Source organism: Ovis canadensis, chromosome 16 (assembly GCF_042477335.2).
Source record: "Ovis canadensis isolate MfBH-ARS-UI-01 breed Bighorn chromosome 16, ARS-UI_OviCan_v2, whole genome shotgun sequence".
In the NCBI taxonomy this organism is placed as follows: Eukaryota; Metazoa; Chordata; class Mammalia; order Artiodactyla; family Bovidae; genus Ovis; species Ovis canadensis.
In genome coordinates, this window is record NC_091260.1 from 27,225,862 (window position 1) to 27,241,089 (window position 15,228).

The 15,228-nt window shown below is 33.1% G+C and overlaps 1 protein-coding gene across 6 annotated transcripts in view; it reads left to right on the forward strand.

Annotated features, from left to right (window-relative positions):
* ADAMTS6 (ADAM metallopeptidase with thrombospondin type 1 motif 6) overlaps positions 1 to 15,228 on the forward strand; it is a 289,127-nt gene that overhangs the window by 210,761 nt on the left and 63,138 nt on the right. For all 6 annotated transcript variants that reach the window (XR_011249658.1, XR_011249659.1, XR_011249660.1 and 3 more), the window contains 3 exons: positions 5,650 to 5,783; positions 7,395 to 7,518; positions 8,019 to 8,099. Coding sequence is in view for 3 of the 6 variants with exons in the window: in XM_069556308.1 (XP_069412409.1) it covers positions 5,650 to 5,783; positions 7,395 to 7,518; positions 8,019 to 8,099 (339 nt within the window). In the remaining 3 variants the exon portion in view is untranslated. The remainder of the gene's footprint in view (positions 1 to 5,649; positions 5,784 to 7,394; positions 7,519 to 8,018; positions 8,100 to 15,228) is intronic.

Sequence of the window (15,228 nt, forward strand, 5' to 3'; positions counted from 1 at the left end):
TGAACCCAGGCCCCAGTAGTGGAAGTGTTGAGTCCTAAGCACTAGACCGCCAGGGAATTCCCTCAACATTTTACTCTGAAAACTTTCCAACACAGCAATGTTAAAATAATTTTGCAGTGACAACTGTATACCCACCACCAAGATTCTATGATTAATATTTTAATATACTTCTTTATTACATGTATAGTCATCTCTTTATCCATTCATTAATTTATTCTGTTTTCAGGTGCATTTCAAAGTAAATTGTAGTCATCAGTATACTTTCCTGTCTAAATACCTCAGCATACATAAGATTAACTGCAGTTCAATATTTATTTTTCTTTTGAGGGAAGATTATGTACAATGAAATTATGAGGGAAGATTATGTACAATGTACACAGATCTTAACCTACCTAACTGTACTTTCCCTGAGTTTTGACAAACACATGCACCTATAAAACCTTACTGAGTTACAGAACATTACCATTGCCTCCAAAATTCTCATAGTCTTCATCCTTCTTATTCAGCAACTGGCTCAACCTACTTACAAGAGGCAGCCAGTTCTGATTTTTTTTCCCCCGTATCAGTTAGTTTTGTCTGTTACAGAACTTTGTGTAAATAAAATCATGCCATATTTAGTCTCATGTAAGGCTTCTCTAAGCCTGATGTTTTTGAGATCTATCCATATCACAGCAAATGTAATTAGTTCATTCTTTTTTATTGCTGAGCAGTATTCCATTGTACTAACCAGTTTGTTTTTCCATTCTGCTATTGATGGAAACCTATATTGTTTCTAGTTTACAGCTGTTATCAATAAGCTGCTATAAACATTTGTATTTGTCTTTTTATGGGCATAGTTTTCATTTTTCCTAGGTAAATACTTAAGGGTGGGATTTCTAACCCATAGGATAGCTGTGAGTTTAGTTTTAAAAGAAACTTGGCAGATGTTTTTCCGAAGTATTATACCAAGCACACTCCCACCACCACTGTATGAGAGTTCTGTTTGCTCTTCATCCTTGCCAACATTTGGTGTTTGCAGTCTTCTTGTGGGTCTATAATGTTGTCTCAATGAAGTTTTAATTTGCACTTTCTGATTATTGAATGTGTTGAGCACATTTTCATGTGCTTATTGAGCATTTCTATATCTTCTCTTATAAAATGTTTGTTCAAATCCTTTGCTTATTTTTAAATTGGTTATTTATCTTTTATTTTCAAGTGGTTCATTTATAAATTTTACAAGTATTTTCTCATAGCTTATGATATTTTGGATGAATGTAAGATTTTAATTTTGATGACTTCTAATTTTTCAGCTTTTAAATATTTTATAGTCATTGTGTTCTCTGTCCTGTCTTAGAAATCTTTGCCTCCCTTAACTCAGAAAGATATTTTCTTATGTTTTCTTTTAAAAACCTTATGGTTTTGGTCTTTAGATCTACACTCTAAAAATAATTTGGGGGTATGATATGTATTTGTAGTATATTTACAGACTCTATTTTGTTTCATTGATGTATTTGTCAGTCCTATCCTGGTGCCATACTGACTGAATTACTTTAACTATATAGTCTTAGACATAGCAAGTATAAGCTCCTCCTACTTGGGTCTTTTTTTCAAGAGCTCTTTGGGTATTCTATTTTGCATTTCCACATAAATTTTAGAGTCAGTTGTTAATTTTTATAGAAGAACATGTTGGGCTTATGGTTGTTTTCCTGTTGAATCTATGCATCAATTGAGGGAGAACTACCTTGCTAACTATCGAGTTTTCCAGTTTATGAACGTGGTGTATCTCTCCATGTTTTGCTTAACTTCTCTCAGCTGTGCTTTATAGTGTTAGGTTTAAGGTTATCACATCTGCTGTTAAATCTTTTCCTGAGCAATTTATGGTTTTGACAATATTGTAAATAAAGATTTAAAATTTTTCATTTTCAATAGTTTGCTCTAATATATACAAATAAAATTGATTTTTATATATTAACTTACATATTCTGTGACCCTTCTAAATTTCCTTTCTAGTTCTAATAGTTGTTTAGTAGATTGTTCAGAATTTTCTTGGTAAATAGTCTTGCTATCTGGAGATAGGTACTTTTTTTCCCAGTCATTTTGCCTTTTTATTTTATTTTCTTCCCTTAATTAACTGACTTGGCCCTTCAGTAAAGTTTGTGCATGTGTCAATTATATGTGTTTTCATCTTTATTCTGTTTATAGAGGGAGTTAGTTGATAGATTTTGTAATGCCAAATCAACATTTGCTTTTCACATTAAACTCCAGGTGTTGATGACCTTTTTTACATGTTATTGGGCTTCATAGCTTATATTTAATTAAGGATGTTTACATCTATGGTCATAAGGAATATTTATTTGTAAATTTTTTCTTCTCATGGTTTTGACAAGTTTTGGTGTCAAAGTTAATCTGGCTTCCAGAAATAGAATTCTTATTTACTTTGGAAGAGTTCGTAGGGTTAATAATATTTCCTCCTTAGAACAGATTTTACTAGTTAAACCATCTAGGCTCAGTATTTTCTTTGTGAAAAGAATTTTTTTTTATTATAAACTCAACTCCATTAATAGATGCAGAGTTATTCACATTTTTTTATTTTTATGTCAGTTTTTGAGTTTGTCTTTAAGAAATTTATGTTACTTCCATTTTGTCCAATTTATTGGCAGAAAACTGTCATAACATTCTCTTATTATCCTGTTTAATATCTGTAGGATCTGTAGTGATATATACTATTGTATTTCTGATATTGATAATATGTATCTTCTCTCTTTTTCTTGATCAGTCTTGCTTGAAGTTTATCAATTTTATTACTCTTTTCAAAGAAAAAAAGCTTTTATCCTTTTTTCTAATTAGTTTTTTGCTCTTATTATTATTTTGGTTGAGGAGTTTATTTTGCTATCTTGCATTCCCCAAATTCTATATATTGTTACTTCCTTCAGTTAAAAATATTTTCTTATTTAAATTGTAATTTCTTCTTTGGCCCATGTGTTATTTAAAGCTATGTTATTTTTATTTCTAAATAATTTAAAATTTTCTCTAATTTTTGGTTAATGATTTATAATTTATTTATATTATGATCAGTAGTAGTCTAAATGATTTAAGTTTTTTTAATTAGTTAAAATTTGTTTTATGATACAGCTTCTTGTCCAGTTTGATGTATGTTCTGTGTATACTTGAAAAGGATATATTTTCTCCAGTTGTTGGCTGTTGTGTTCTATATGATCATCATGTCAAGCTGACATAATATTTTTCAGGTCTTTTATATAATCTTTATGATTTCCTTCTGCTCTGGTTTTTAAATTAGTTCCTGAGAGAAGTGTCTTAAAATCTTCAAGTATTTTACAACTTTTCTTTTTATATGTGGTTGAAGTTTTTGCTTCATGTATTTTGAATTGCTTTTATTAGGTACATATACATTTGGGATTGTTTTGTCTTACTGTAGAAGTAAGTCTCTGAAATAGTTCACAGATTTAATCACTAGCATCTTAATAATTGTGTGCTTAGTAATTAACCCTAAATTCATAATGAGCTTTAAGTGAAGGTAACTGATAATGTAACCTTCCATTCAGATAATCATCTTAAATCCCTGCTTGAAATAGTAGCATTACCTCTTCTAAAAACCTATTGTAGTGGAGGAAGCTGAACACATCTTCAACAATAAAAGAAGAATAAATTTATTTGTATTATTATCATATAGTATAGTGGGCTAAGGAATATGCCATAGCATTTATATGTCCTGCCTATGAAATACTACCTTACATAATTAATACTAAAATTATATAAATAAAAGGTTCTCTTTTTAAAACCTGATGCATAAAAGCTGCATAAAATTCCAAAGCATTACAATAAAGAGGTGGGGAAAGAACTATATTGGGTAGTAATGAAAAAAAAATTCCCAGTAAGATCTGTGGAAATTTAGAGCAATTTTATTCACAAGAATCTTATATAAATAAATATAGTACCTTGATTATCAGTTCAGGAAGAAAATATTTTATTTACTACTTATTATTTCTGTGCTTAGTACAGCAAAATATATCATTAACCTAAGCCTAGTAATAACATCATAAGTTATATAGAAGTTCTATAGCCTGTAGACACTGAAAATGGAAGAAAACATGAAATTAAGCCAGAAGTTGTAAACTGGCAGTTCAGGAACCGTTTTTACTTATATATATGTTTTAAACTCCACAGTATTTTTGAGAACTTTAAATGAGTTACCAAGAAGAGTTTATAGTTTTAAAATCTAGGTTTTTATCTTCTCTTGGAAAAACAGAATGTCTGGCAGTATTGGGCCATCTTCTTACATGATAAACGTCAACTGTAACAGTGATCTTTAATGGATTGTTCTCTCTTATTGTCTCCACCAGTCAGCTGGCTTTTCCTCTACTTCACCCTGTAGAGACCTGGATTCTACCTTTACTAAGACCTAGGCATATCATCTTCCTGCCTAATTTTCTTGTTTAGAAGTAGTCTTTTTTTATTTCAAAGATAAATTTTATAAGATCATTACAATAAGACCAAAGCAAGAGTTCAAAAGAAAGTATTTTAAAATAATTATGTATTTATTAATAGCTTTTTTATGTGCAGTTTTGAATAAAAGTAAATTCATATTTATTGCTACTTTTCCAGTATACTGAGAAGTTATGCACTCCGCTTTTTTTTGTTTGTTTGTTTTTTGCTGTTTTTTTTTTCCACTTATTTTTTAAATTGCTACTATTTATATCTGTTTTTACCTGTTTCACATCAACCTTGAAAAATACATACAACCATTGAAATACAGATTTCAGTGACAAAATAAAAATGCTCAAGTTACTACATGAATTTATTCACAATATAAAATCAGATTTTTAATTAAAGTTTATTTTAAAGTTTTTATTCAGTTTATTTAAGCTAAAATACATATGATGCTATGCAATATTTCTTCAATTTATTGATCTCATAGAATTATTCAAATTTAATATATTTTTATCTTTGATTTGCTAATCATAAGAATTTATCTCCATGCTAAAGCCATATTCATGGAATATATTTATTTATTTTTATGTTTTTATTTTTATTTTATTTTTTTTATTTTTATGTTTTTATTTTTTACTTTTTGGCAGCACCAGGCAGCATGTGGGATCTTAGTCCCCCGACTTAGCCCACGCCCCCTGCAGTGGAAGCTCGGAGTCTTAACCTCCAGCTGTGAGGGAAGTCCCTGATATGTTTAAAACAGGTCTAAGTTTAATTTTACAACTACCATATCTCTGCTTGAAGTACCAGTTTTTGTATCATCTTCAGTAACAAGTGATATCATTTGCATAAGTTTGTATTTATCTTACGAGATCATTCTCAAGGTCTTCTTAAACTTTTTTTTTTAGTTTTTAAAAATTGCTTTTTTTCCTCCATTTCTTTTCAATATTCAGTTACCTCCACTATGATCCCTTCTGACCTAAAATATATTGAAAATATATATATGGGAAATACCTGAAATTTTAAAACTGTAATATTACTCAGTAGATCCTCCGTCAAGTTGCACAAGCCATACAAATAAACATGAAATTTTACCAAAGAAGGCAATAGAACAGAGAATGATGTCTATATCAATCATAAATTTGCCATGGATAATACTGAATCACTATTCCTTACACTCCATTTACTTTTCTTCTACTATCTCTCCATTTATTACTCTTCCAGGTGGGGTAAAACCTTGTGCATTGAACTGCTTGGCTGAAGGTTACAATTTCTACACTGAACGTTCCCCTGCGGTGATTGATGGGACTCAGTGCAATGCGGATTCACTGGATATCTGTATCAATGGAGAATGCAAGGTTGCTCAGATTTTGAATCTCACTCCATTTTGCTGGGGTTTTTGAGGCTGTTGTCTCTTTTTCTCAGATAGTAGCTCCTAATTAATACTATGCTAATTTTTAATAAAGAAAGCTGCATTTTGGACTCATTTGATTTTCTATAAGAAATGTACACATTTAAAGGTAGAATTATCCATTCACAAGCACCTTGCAAATGTGATTTATTCTGGTGTTCTAGTTATATTTATAGGAATTGCTAGAACTATGAAAATATTTTGGAATTTAATTTTCATTATTCTTATGTTCTATTTATAAACAAGATGATAGCAAAAGAGAGGGAATGAGGATTCAATTCTTATTTGTACGGCTACTGTGTGTTCTCAATGAAAGATTATTTGATGTATTTCATAGCAAAATATTTTGTCAAAATGTAAACTAGCTATGCTCTTCTCATTCTGTCTTCTTTTGAAGCATTTATAGTAGTTTTGATTATAGAATTAGTCTTACCTTTTTAAAGTGTTTACTTCAGATAATTAGCCAGACCAGTCAGTTGGAAATTGCAGGAGCAAATCCATGGTGTTTTCCTAGAACTGTGTATGCATCTTATCGTAAGAAAAGCCACAAAAGCCACTGTTCTCTTAACTTTTTTCCTTGTCTGCTTTTGTTTTACCTTAAAGAGAAGCATAAACTGAATGCCAGAAACTGAGAAAGAAAAGATTTTAAAACAAACAAACAAAAAACCGCGTCTACTTTAATTAACCTTATAATTTCTTGCAAATTATGTCCTTATTAACTTGCCTCCAAATGTATCTTATGTATCAGATGATGCAGTGTGTGTTGTTATGTATCAGATGATACAGTGTGTGTGTGTGTGTGTGTGTTTATATATTTACTTGAAAAAAAACTTGTTTCTGGGATAGTATAAAAATGTTTTTCAGATAAAAAAGACCTAGACACAGGTTATATTCAGAGACTACATGCCTAGTTTAATGGATAAAAGACAAGTTACAAATAAAGTGCCAAAAATATAGATACAAACTGTATTTCTATGATTAAATGCAAAACAGAAAGGTAGGCTTTCAGGTTCTAAAATTACATGTTTACATCTCCTTTTTCTTTATGATAATTTTATTCAGCTGATGGAAACAGGTATCCACATCAGGATCAATTCCACAACTAGTCTTTTCATTAATACTAACAATTGGATATCCTAAAGGGTCAGTGGTTTAGAAAGGGCAAACCATAATGCTCAGTAAAGACTCTTGTTGTTATCACCCATGTTGTATAGGACCATATGCCATTTTTTCTGAGTTAATTGAGGTTATATATAAGAATCCATTGCCAACAAATTATAATATTTTAAGAATTGAAGCATGGTGTCTATAAATGAAGAAGAAATCTAGTCTAGAAATGTAGGTATACATTCCTGGGGAATCAGAATATTTTTCTTTCAAATTATATGTTGAGAAATGTTAGCTAGAATTACCAGAAAATGAAGGTAGAAGTGGTTCACATTTCCTGTTTAGATTTCCTTTACTGGAAAAGCAAGTAGATAAGTAAGTTGTACTCATTTGATTAGTGGGTCCAAGAGTTCCTCTTTTTGACACACTGAATATTCTTCTCTGTTTTCAGCATGTAGGTTGTGATAATATTTTGGGATCCGATGCTAGGGAAGATAGATGTCGAGTCTGTGGAGGGGATGGAAGCACATGCGATGCCATTGAAGGGTTCTTCAATGATTCGTTGCCCAGAGGAGGTGAGTGTGTAGAAAGAACTCTTCCTCACACCTCTGGTGTACTTGAAGACAAATTACTTGATTTCCCCCTTATTTTAAAATTTTCTTTATTTAAGTAGACAGTGATTTCTCCCCAAATTACTTTCAATCTTTTAAATATTAAATATGGCTTCAGATTAGTTATTTTAAGGAAATATTATTCTATTTCTGCTTGGCTTCATTTAGTAATGTTTCTTTAAGATGGGAATTCCTGTAGAGCCTGTGTTGAGGGGAAAAAAAAAACCATGAACCAATATTATATGTTTTGAGGATTTAAAGATATTTTGAGATGATTTAGAGAAAGATAATACTCTAGGTGTATTCATGAACCCAAAGGGAAATTTACTCATTACTTATAATTTATAAAGTGTATAGAAAGAATAGAAGAATAAGGAAACTTAACTGCTGAATGGTTACTAAACACTCATTTTCTGATGAAAGCTCCAGATGCTGCTTATTACTGGTAATCTTCTGTGTTCCAGGCTACATGGAAGTAGTGCAGATACCAAGAGGCTCTGTTCACATTGAAGTCAAAGAAGTTGCCATGTCAAAGAACTATATTGGTAAGTAGCATATTTTGCTAGATTTTAAATATTAATGAGGAAAAGCAGTACAGTATCAGGAAGGAAAAAACATACTGCTTTGAGGTAGAACACTTTGATGTTAAAAAAGAAGTTCCACATGAAAGAACTAAACAAAAAATTAGCAGTTTACACCTTACTCTTTATGGATGGTTTGATGTTTTTAAAAATAATTTGCATAAAATAAAATGCATTCTTTGTAAGTGTATAGTTCAAAGAGTGTTACAGTTATATGTGTGTGTGTCTATGTATCCATATAAATACTACAACCAAAATGTAGGACATTTATATGACTCCAGAACATTCTTTCCTTATCCTTTGCAGTCAAGTCTCCCCAGCCTTAGCCTCAGAAAACATTAATCTTTTCTGACGTATTATTGTTATTCTGACATTATTATATTACCTTTCTTTATTCTGGATTTTCATATTCACATAAATAGGATCATAACAATATGTACTTTTACATCTGGCTTTTCTCGTTCATAACAAATGATTTTAAGATTCATCTATATTGCTGAGTGTGTTCAAAGTTCATTCATTTTTTATTGCCAAATAGTATTCCATTATATGATTATACCATCATTTATTTATCCACTCATTTGTTGATGGGTCTTTGCTGTCTTCGACTATTATGAATAAAACTTCTTTGCACATTCATAGACAAGCTATGTATGGACATATATTTTCATTTCTCCTGGATAAAAAGCCTAAGAGTGAAATAGCTGGTCATGTGATAAATACATATTTAACCTTTTAAGAAGGCGTCCTGGTGGCTTGGCAGTAAAGAATCTGCCTGCCTGTGGAGGAGACATGAGTTCAGTCCCTGGATCTGGAATATCCCCTGGAAAAGGAAATGGCAATCCAGTCTAATATTTTTGCCTAGAAAATCCCATTGTCAGAGGAGCCTGGCAGGCTATAATGAGGTCACAAAAGAGTTGGACATAACTTAGTGACTAAACAAAACAAACAAGAAAACGTTATAAGAAATTGATTGAATTAACTGTTTTAAAAGTGATTGTATCATTCCCACCAGGAATGTAAAAGAGTTCCAGTTGTTCTACGTCCTCATCAATTCTTGGCATTGTCAGTCTTTTTAACTGTACCCATAGAGATGTTTTTTGTGTGTGAAGTACCTAAACAAATATTTTGCCTATTTACTTTTTTTAATTTATAAAGTTGTAAGTTATTTATAAATACTAGTTATAAATCCCTGCTCAAGTGTATGTTTTATGAATATTTTCTTCTAGTCTGTGGCTTGTTCTTAATTGTATCTTTTAATTTTGATGAGATATAATATGTTAATTTTTTATGGTTTGTGCCTTCACATCTTACCTTAAAATTTTTTCCTACCCTAAGGTTGCAGAGACTGTCTTCAATGTGCCTTAAATAAATTATGAGTTTAGCTTTTACATTTAGATATTTGGTCCATTTTGAATCTTTATGTAAGGTATGAAGTAAGGGTTGAGGTTCAATTATTTTCACATAGATATTCAATTGCTATAACACATTTATTTAAGACAATTGTTTCCCCCTTCAACTACCTTGACATTTTTGTGAGAGGTCAGTTCAATTCAGTCACTCAGTCGTGTCCGACTCTTTGCGACCCCATGAATTGCAGCATGCCAGGCCTCCCTGTCCATCACCAACTCCCAGAGTTCACTCAGACTCATATCCATCGAGTTGGTGATGCCATCCAGCCATCTCATCCTCTGTCATCCCATTCTCCTCCTGCCCCCAATCCCTCCCAGCATCAGAGTCTTTTCCAATGAGTCAACTCTTGGCATGAGGTGGCCAAAGTACTGGAGTTTCAGCTTCAGCATCATTCCCTCCAAAGAAATCCCAGGGCTGATCTCCTTCAGAATGGACTGGTTGGACCTCCTTGCAGTCCAAGGGACTCTCAAGAGTCTTCTCCAGCACCACAGTTCAAAAGCATCAATTCTTCAGTGCTCAGCCTTCTTCACAGTCCAACTCTCACATCCATACATGACCTACTGGAAAAACCATAGCCTTGACTAGACGGACCTTTGTTGGCAAAGTAATGTCTCTCTGCTATGAGAGGTCAATCTCACATAAATGTTTGGGTCTGTTGATGTTCCCTCCCCTTAAACCAAAACCACGTTGTATGGATTAATAGAGATTTCCATTAAGTCTTGAAAATAAGAAGCATGAGTTCTTCAAATTTGTTCTTTCTCAAAATTATTCTTGCTTCACTAGGTCCCTTACATTTCTATATACTTTTTTGAATCAACTTGTTAATTTCTACAAAATGAGATTATTTGGAATCTATAGATCAATTTGAGGAGAATTGACATCTTAAAAATATTGTCTTCCACACATGTAGCCCAGTGTTCATTACAGCACCATTTACAATAGCCAGAACATAGAAGTAACCTAGATGTCCATCAACAGATAAATGGATAAAGAAGTTGTGGTACATATACACAATGGAATATTGCTCAACCATAATAAGAAATGAATTTGAGTCAGTTCTAGTGAGGTGGATGAACTGAAAGCTTGTTATACAGAGTGAAGTCAGAAAGAGTAAAACAAATACCATATATTAATGCAGGGACTTCCCTGGTGGCTCAGATGGTAAAGCATCTGTCTACAATGCGGGAGACCCGGGTTCAGTCCCTGGGTTGGGAAGATCCCCTGGAGAAGGAAATGGCAATCCACTCCAGTACTATTGCCTGGCAAATCCCATGGACAGAGGAGCCTGGTAGGCTACAGTTCATGGGGTTGCAAAGAGTCGGACACGACTGAGTGACTTCACATAGAATCTTTAGAGAACTGGTACTAATGAACCTATTTGTAGGGCAACAATAGAGACACAGACATAGAGAACGGACTTATGAACACAGTGGAGGAAGGAGAGGATGGGACAAATTGAGAGGGTAGCATTGAAACATGCACTTTACCATATGTAAAATAGATAGCCAGTGGGAATTTGCTGTATGATGCAGGAAGCTCAACCCAGTGCTCCTTGACAACCTAGAGGAGTGGTATGGGGTGGGAGGTAAGAGGGAAGTTCAAGAAGGAGAGGACATATGTATACCTATGATTCATTCATGTTGATGTATGGCAGAAACCAACATAGCATTGTAAAGCAATTATCCTCCAATTATAAATAAACTGTGAAGCCTGGTGTTTTCTGTGTGGGAAGTTTTTGATGAAAAATTCAGTTTGTGTAATAGCTATAAAGTTGTTGAATTTATTGGCATAATGCTTTGTATAATATTACCTAATTATCCTCTTTGAGTGCCTGTAGGATCCATAGTGATGGCTCTTCTCTCATTCTTCACATTGGTGATTGGTGTCTTCTTTTTCTTAATCATTCTAGTATTATGTAGTATTCCATAATCATTTAGTATTCTCTAAATGTCAATTAGATTAAGTTGATGAGTAGTTTTTATTAATTTTATTGTCTTTTCAAAGAACTGGCTTTTGGTTTAAATGACTTTCCTATTATTTCTCCATTTTCCATCATATTGATTCCTATTCTTCTCTTTATTATTTCCTTTTTGTGACTCACTTTGTGTTTAATTTGTTATTTTTCTAGCTTATCAAGATAGAAACTTAGATTATTGATTTTTAAAGTCTGTTTTCTACTCTAAAATAAGCAGTTTGCACTATAAATTTCCCTCTAAACACTGCTTTAACTTCATCCCATATACTTTTGATATGTTGTTTTCTCATTAACACTGTTTAAAATATTTTCTTATTTACCATAAATCATGGCTTAAAAGGTATTATTCAGTTTCTAAATAATTTGGGGAGGACTCCAGATGTCATTACTGATTTTTATTTTAATTCTGTTATGGACAGATAAGATACTTTGTATGATTTTAGTTCTTTTGTTGAGGTTTGTTTTATGCCCCAGAGCATAGTCTCTTTTAGTGAATGTTCCATGTGCACTTGAGAAGAATATGTATTATAGTGGTACTGGGTTTAGTATTCCATAAATGTCAATTAGATTAAATCGGTTGATAGTTTTGTTGAAGTCTTGTACATTTTTATTTATTTTCTGCCTGTTTGTTTCAGCAAATAGTGAAAGATTCTTGTTGAAATGTCCAACTGGAATTGTGGATTTGTTTATTTCTCCCATTAGTTTGTAAGGTTTTGCTGCATTTATTTTCAAACTTTGTTGGTAGGTGTGTAGACATTCAAGATTGTTAGGTTTTATTGATGTGTTGAACATTTTATCGTTATCCTATATTCTTTATTTCTGATGATATTCTTTGACCCACATCTATTTTGACTGGTACTAATCTAGCAACCCAGATTTCTTCTATTAGTGCTTGCATAGTAAATTCTTTTCTGTTCATCCACTTTTCATATATAGGTGTTTATGAACTTTAAATATGTTTCTTCTAGGCAACATGTTGTTTGAGTCTTATTTCTTATGATATCTAACAATCTTTGCTTTTTCAAATACAATCTCTAAATGCAGGGGTTTGACAAACTTTTTCTGTAATGGGCCACATGGAAAATATTTTCGACTTTATAGGACATGAAGACTTTATCTCAGTCAGCTGTGTCTGAATCATTTGTATTTAGTAGGATTATTAAAATCATTGGTTTTAAGTCTGTCATTGTGCTGTTTTTCTATTCTGTCCATGTTTCTCCTTTTATGTTTTCTTTTTGTTTTATCAAATGTTTTATGGTACTCCAGTAGTGGACTTCTCTGGTGGCTTAGACAGTAAAGAATCTGCCTGCAATGCAGGAGACCTAAGTTCAGTTCCTGGGTTGGGAGGATCTGCTGGAGAAGGGAATGGCTGCCCACTCCAGTATTCTTGCCTGGAAAATCCCACTGACAGAAGAGTCTGGCAGGCTACAGTCCATGGGCTCACAAAGAGTCGGACACAACTGAGCAACTAAGCACACAATGACTTATTAGCTATATTGTTTTGTTCTATTTAAATAGTAGTTGCTCTGCTGCTGCTGCTGCTAAGTCGCTTCAGTCGTGTCCAACTCTGTGCGACCCCATAGATGGCAGCCCACAAAGCTCCCCCGTCCCTGGGATTCTCCAGGCAAGAACACTGGAGTGGGTTGCCATTTCCTTCTCCAATGCATGGAAGTGAAAAGTGAAAGTGAAGTCACTCAGTCCTATCCAACTCTTAGTGACCCCATGGGCTGCAGCCCACCAGGCTCCTCTGTCCATGGGATTTTCCAGACAAGAGTACTGGAGTAGGGTGCCATTGCCTTCTCCAGTAGTTGCTCTAGAATTTATAAAATGCATCTTTATCACAATATACCTTCAAATAATATTACAACATTTATGTATGATACAAGACTCTTGCAACAGATTACTTCCATTGTATTCTTCCATCCTTTGTGTTGTTTTTCAAAAGCACATTTTACTTCTTCATGTTATAAACACGATGCATTGTTGTTATTTTTTTCTAAAGAGTCAGTTACACTTTTAAAAAATTTTTAAATAAGAATTATTTTCTGTTTACCTGCAAATTTACTGTATCTGTCATCCTTTCTTTCTTTGTGTTGACCTGAGCATCCATCAAGATATATATATATCTTCCAGGTTTTTTCATTAGATTTGTTTTCCCTTAAAGTTCTTGAGTATATTTATGATAGTTGTTTGAAAGTTGTTTTCTACTAATTCTATAATTTCTGTCATTTCTGAGTCTCTTGCTTTTACTTGGCCTTCTTGGTTTAGACCATATTTTCTTCCTCCTTGCCATTTGTAGTAGTTTTTCATTAGATGTTGTACATTGTGAATATTTTCTTACTGAGAGTGTCGATTTTTTAATTGTTTTTTTTTCCCCCCCTTGGAGTGTTAAGTAACTTGTAGATGAGCTTAATCTTTTTGAGGCTTGTTTTGAGCAGCGTTGAGATGAGTCCAGAGTAGCCTTTATTCCAGAGTTGCTCAGCCCCACTAAAAAGGCATTATTCTCTGATGAATGCCCTAGTGCTTGAAACTTCTGAATTCTTGCTCTAGAAATTTTTCTGCTTATGATTATCTAGTGTTGGGGTGGGGCGATATGGCTTCATGGAATTTTATCCTGTGTATATATAGACTACTATTCACTAACAGATTCCCTCCTTTTACTCTAATTTTCTGGTTCTGCAAATTCCAGCTATTTTAGGCTTCTTAGTTTCTGATCTTTGTCTCCTAACTCAGTGAGACCACCATGTTCTGCTTTGGTTCTCCTGGTCTACACTGACAGAGAGTGCCTCCAGGCGGAAAGGTAGGGAAATTATATGACTCACTTTATGTTACTTTTTGCATATCACCGCTCTTCACCATCCTGGCCAGTGTCTAAAAACAGCTGCTTCATATATTTCATGAGTTTTCTAGTTATTTATAGTTGGAGAGCAAGCCCAATCCCAGTTATTTCCCATGTGAAAAAATGGAAATTCTGTTTATTTGATATTTGATTCCTTGAGATGGATTTAGACTCTATTATGGCCCTTATGAGTTCTTACTCCCCTTAAAATATCACCTCTTTTTTCTTGAATCTTTTAAAAATAAGACTATATCTAGAATGCATCTTTAGATAGAATATCAGTATCATCAGACTCTTCCTTTCTTTGTTTAAGAAGACTTTTTTATTTTTACAGCATAATTTTAGATTCCTTTGTGCAACAGCAAGAATCAAACGAAAATAAGATTTCTAACATCAGATGTTTTATCTTTGATAATTCTCTGTCCGTAATGTCACATCCTCCTCACATTCTCCTCCCTTAGCAAATTTTTGTTCAATCCTTTAAGTGTTTGGTGTGGTTCTGAAATACATTATGACACTAGCAAAGGTGATTTAGGATTCCTTAACTGAGTAGATAGGAAAATTAAAAAGCGAGAGCTTAAATTGAAGGAAAATTCAAAGCTGCTAGATGTCTTGTTTTTATTTTGTTTTCACTGTTTTGTATTGTGCAGATTCAGATATGCTTTTATTTGTTGTTGTTTAATCGCTCAGTCATGTCTGACTGTTTGCGACCCCATGTACTGCAGCATGCCAGGCTTTCCTGTCCTTCACTATCTCCTGGAGTTTCCTCAAATTCATGTCCATCGAGTCAGTAATGCCATCCAAACATTTCATCCTCTGCCACCCCCATCTCCAACTGCCCTCAATCTTTCCTGTCATCTAGGTCT